The sequence below is a fragment of the Cibotium barometz genome, chromosome 32 (assembly GCF_041138505.1).
Source record: "Cibotium barometz isolate CiBa-2024 chromosome 32, ASM4113850v1, whole genome shotgun sequence".
NCBI classification, from domain to species: domain Eukaryota; kingdom Viridiplantae; phylum Streptophyta; class Polypodiopsida; order Cyatheales; family Cibotiaceae; genus Cibotium; species Cibotium barometz.
The window spans coordinates 35,126,818-35,132,098 of record NC_141077.1 but is presented as its reverse complement, the minus strand read 5'-3'; the positions used below and the strand labels follow the sequence as shown (position 1 = coordinate 35,132,098).

The 5,281-nt window shown below is 43.1% G+C and overlaps 1 protein-coding gene across 1 annotated transcript; it reads left to right on the top strand.

Annotated features, from left to right (window-relative positions):
- The first annotated feature begins 1,215 nt into the window (after window positions 1-1,215).
- On the top strand, window positions 1,216-2,082 carry LOC147620134 (uncharacterized). The gene has a single exon (XM_086772591.1). The coding sequence runs from the start codon at window positions 1,216-1,218 to the stop codon at window positions 2,080-2,082; it is 867 nt and encodes a 288-aa protein (XP_086628717.1).
- Window positions 2,083-5,281: the final 3,199 nt, after the last annotated feature.

The following is a 5,281-nucleotide window of genomic DNA, read 5'->3' as shown; positions in this document are numbered from 1 at the left end:
TGTGGTACCAAGTCTGAGAGTTAGTGCAGCAAAGATGTCTCCTAAAGCACAGGAGTAAATATCTGATGTAGCTGGAAGAAGATAGATTGGTCAGTGCTTACATTACTGAGGTGATTCAGAGAAGACGGAAAGTATGGGTAAGCATGAATGTGAAGTTTAAGGTATTTCAAGTTGGAGACTGGGTGATGTTGTACAATTCCAGGCTAGGACCACATCCAGGAAAGCTGACTTTGAGGTATAAAGGACCTTATCAGATTGTGCAGGATTTGGGTCAAGGCACATTTATTGTGGCTGATGTTTTTGGTACTAGAGTAGAGAAACTTGTCAATGGTGTCAAGTTGAAGAAGTTTCAGGGTAAGCCACCTCATTTAGATTGGCCACCAATAGTAGGGTTGCTTGAGCCAGAGAAGTTTGTAGAAATCAAGGAAGCCAGATTTTGCTATCAACAGGAGTGTTTTGGACAAGAGATGAAGGAGAAGAGTGTTGTTCCATATGGCCCAATACAGGGGAAATGGCTTGGCAATGTAATTGATGCTGGGTTGACTCAACTGGCAGATCCGAGACAGCAGGTTTCAGAGCTACTGAGTCACTCAGTTGGAGCATGGTTAGTCGCATGTTACCAAGTTGGAGTACAGAAGGTTGAAATTTTTAAAGTTGAAAATTTTCAAACATTTCTTGGTTTGAGCGTAGATTCCCCACTAACTACTAAAATCATTGTAGCGTGGGTACCATTAGTGCTTTTTGAAAGATGTTGTGTGTTGCATGTGCTAATCGAAGGTGCGAGCTATCAAGTCCATCGTTTCTATGTATTTTGCATGTTGCCACCAAAGCCTAGCAAGTACTTACTCGCTGTACAAACATCCTCAGCCATGGAAAAGGGCAAGCAAATCATCACTATGCAGCCCGGGCCTGAGGAGGATGAGCCATCGAAAAGGAGTTGTCCTCAGTGTAGATGTCAGTAGCCCTGAAGTGGAGGAAGAAGGGTCTGCAAACGAGGATGTTGTGATAGAAACACCTCTCAGCGCAGTGAAGATACGACAGTCGCTCATGGATCCCTTTATGGATTTCAAAGTGGAAATTGATTGCAAGGTAGAGGCAAATGCAGTTTGGCTGCAGAGGATAGGGTTGAAGGCTTTTGCTTCTCTTCCATGGGGTGAGTGCAAATGCAACTATTATGCTAAATCACAGTTAGATATTCTTAGAAAAACTAGAGGCATGATTTCTAGAACTCTCTCTTTAACCCCTGAAGTTGTAGCAGAGGTTTTTAAACTGCCTTTGAAAGGTGTCACAATGATCCCTAAGTGCTCTAAATTGCTGTTGAAGGAGTTTGGGGCCAAGGAAGGTGGAAGGCAGTATTATATGATGAAGAATGTAGGGTATGCAAGAAGGGAGCAGTTAAAGTGGTATTCGGAGAGGTGTTTTTTGGTGAAATTTGATTATATGTCAAAAGAAAACTATGCTCCTCTATGTTTTGCAGAGCACGGTGGTACAATTAATTGGGAAAATTGGCTGTATGAGAGGATTTCTACTGAAGTCTATTTGTCTAGGAGGAAGGCTCAGAATAACAGTAGACTTTGTGCTTATTTGGCTGCTTTATTTAATTATGCTCAAAAATTGCCAGCAGAGGAGAGTGATGGGGAAGAGCAAGGGGTACCTGGTTCTTCCAGCAACAAAGCAGCAGTTCTGAAGGAAGATCAGTTGTCTACTCAGAAATCTGACATACCAATAGGTTTGGAAAATGATCAGGAGAAGTTGGAATCTTTTAGGTGTTTGGTGCAAGCAGGGTGGTATACAGAAGAAGAGGCTCTTAGGTGTGTGCAGACTCCAGTCTTGGAGGAATCTATGAAGGAGTTGGACATTGCAATTTCTAACCCTGAGCAGGAGATCCAAACACCAACCAAGTTGGGTAAAGTATTTACTTTGTCTAAGAAGAGGAAATTGGACACTGGGGTGTTGCATGTGGCAAAGAAGTTGGACTTTGAAGGTAAAATTGCTCAAGGAGTTGAAGGCAGTGTCACTATAGAGGATTCTGGCATGGCTGTTAAGATGTTAGCAGCAGTGCAGGATTTTCTGAGCAACTAGCAAATTTAGTTGGAAAATCAGATGCAGAGTGTGGTAGAAACAAATGTAGCAAAAGTAATGTTGCACGAACAGACAGATTTGGTGGAGAGTCTGAAGGTGGAGATGGAAGCATTGAAGGGTATGTATAAGCAAGAAGTGCAGGAAGTATTAATGCAGCATCAGAGTGAGCTAGCCAGAGTGAAGATGACTTTGGGTATGTTCAAGGAGTGGACTCAGACCTTGGAGGAAAAGGTCAGGAGCAGTTGGTTGGTAGGAACATAGAGTTACAAGTCCAGAATCAAATGCTTGATCAAAGGTTGAAGCCTTTGTTGGATTTGGAGAACCAAGTGTTGGGACAGGAGGAAGTTGATGTCAATGGAGTATTGATGTCTGAGGGAGATGTTCAAGTGATTAGGCAACAAATGGTGGACAGTATGCAAGAAGCATGGAAGGCCATTAGAGAAAGGCTGTCCTCTGTGTTGAAATATCCATATGAAATGGTTATAAATAGGTTTTGTGAGTGCTTATGAATCAAACTTGTTGGTAGAGATTGACCAATTGAAGAAAGAGAGGGAGTTTTGGATGAAGCAGGTTCAAGAGTATATAGCAAAGGAAATGGGAAAGCAAGTGTCAGAGCAAGAGAAGCAAAATCCAGATCAGGTGAAGCAGGTTCCAGAGCATGGAGCATCTTCAGAGAGACCAGTGGTGGAAGAAGGAAACCAAGAGGATGCAAAAGAACAGAGTGCAGGGGTAGCTATGGAGGTACCTGAGGCAGCTGCTACTGACTCTGAAGTGCCTGTTTACAGAGCTAGAGACTGTTGTTGCAGGGATGCAGACAGAGTCCATACCTATTCAAGCAAGTGTGGAATGATCAACACGATTGCATCTTAGTTAGTAATAAGGATTTTTTTTTGGATCTTAGTTCAATATGTTTTGTGATCAAGGGATATGTGAATTCGAGTCAGATTTCTTTGAAATCCACCATCAGGACGTGCCATGTGTTGAACTGGATATTGCAATGCTTAGTCGGATTATGCTAAGTTGGGTTTTGCTAGGTGTCTGATGTGGCTGAGTCGGATGTTTATGCCAAGAACATTGTTTTGGGCGTCATGTTCTGTGAGATCCCCATCCCCACCGCGCAACGGATTTGGGGTGCTAGCAGCGGAAGTAGCACATCTTGCGCAGGGCAGGGTCCCACACTCGGGGCCTTGCCCACGGATATCCGGACACGTGACTAATTCCTCGGTTCTTCCAAAACCGAACTCGGAAAAACTTCCCTTGCCCGGAAAGCACAGGCGATTCCTCTAGGATAAAATTTTACTCTAACGTAGACAAGGTCATTACTGACCAAACTGATCCGACCGAACCTAAAGTCACTTGGTCAGATCAAGGAAGAAACTTCCACTTGGATCATAGAGATCAACGCTTTTTTCCTCATTGAAAGGCACAGCTGTTGATTCTTTTCCATATAACAATTTTTGACCGAGATTAACTTTATCTAACGTACCATAACAGAATTGAGTCTCAGATTTAGGGATCCATCAGCAGCCTAACCCCATCCAGTCCCATGGGTTAGCCGACTGCCCAACCACTGTAGTGATGGGATCCAATTTAGAATTTGGTTAGGTTTTGTCCCGAGTACCAAGGAAAAGAGTTCCCTAGCCCCCTAGTCGGATATTCATGCAAATTTAACATTAGTCATGCCACTTACACACCCAATATGAAATTTCCTTTTTCACAGATTCAGCCATCTTTAAAACAATCATTTAATAAAACCATAGTATCACTGATCACAATCCTCCAAAATATCTGGTTGAATCTTAATTTCCAAAGAGGGGGAGGAGACACACATACAGGAGCAAACCCTAATATCTGGTCCAAAGAGGGGGAGGAGACACACATACAGGAGCAAACCCTAATGTATATTACAAACCCTAACCATAGAGGGAAGCCATCTCCCTTCTCACACAATGCATAAAGCTATAATCCATAATACACACAACACACTATGAGTTGTGTCCACACACTACTAACCCTAGCTAATGTCCACACACTATGACCAGCTGGACATGCGGTCATTTATGTCTCACACATGTTCCTACCTAACATGCCAGCACATAGCATAGCTGGCTCACACTGACATCCAGCTTGAATCTCAACAGCCCCTCTCAATCTCATGATGTACTGCCGATGAAGATGTAGATGAGCTTGGGATATCAAAGCTCTCAACACTCCCCCTCAAGCTCATCCCATGTACTCCCAGCATAGTACTGAAGTACTCAAACTTCTCCCTGCTAAGTCGCTTTGTAAAGATATCTGCCACCTGCTCATCAATCTTCACATACTGAAGATCAACTGTACCATCCAGCGCCTTCTCTCTGACAAAATGATAATGGACCTCTATGTGTTTGGTCCTCGCATGAAATACTGGATTCTTGGCCAACTGTATACTGCTCATGTTGTCACAATGAATGACAACTTTGCCATCAATAGGCTCACCCAAATCTACCAAGAGATTCTTTAACCATACTGCCTTATAAGTAGCAATGGCTGCACCCCTGTATTCAGCCTCTGTGTACTAGATAAAGCAACTGTAGGTTGCTTCTTGCTACTCCAACTCACCACGGCACTTCCAAGTGTAAAAGCATATACACTAGTAGACCTCCTGTCATATGAGCTACCTGCCCAATCAGCATCTGTGTAGCCATGTATATCCAAGCTTTTACTACTCTCATAAAGTAGACCATAATGTGCAGTGGTCTTCACATATCTCATAATGCGTCTCACTGCATCCAAATGAGGCTTTCTAGGGCTCTACATAAACTGGCTTACTAGCCCCACAGCATAACTCAAATCCGGGCGTGTGATAGTCATGTAAATGAGACTACCAACCATCTTCCTGTACATAGATGGATCATCCAACTCCTCACCATAATCAGCCCGCAACTTCACATTCTGTTCCAAAGGTGTACTCATAGGCTTACACCTTGTCATGTCATATTTTGCCAACATATCCAATGCATATTGGTGCTGTACTAACCATGTACCTGCATGATCTTTGACCACTTCAATTCCAAGAAAGTATCTTAACTCACCAAGGTCTTTCATGTCAAATTGCCCACTCAAAGCTTTCTTGACATGCATCACATCTGCACCATGATCACCTGTGATAATCAAGTCATCCACATAGATGAGTAAAACAATCCCATGCTCTGTCTTC

Coding starts and splice junctions, on each gene's coding strand:
- LOC147620134 (XM_086772591.1), top strand. CDS start 1,216: ATGATTTCTAGAACTCTCTCTTTAACCCCTGAAGTTGTAGCAGAGGTT.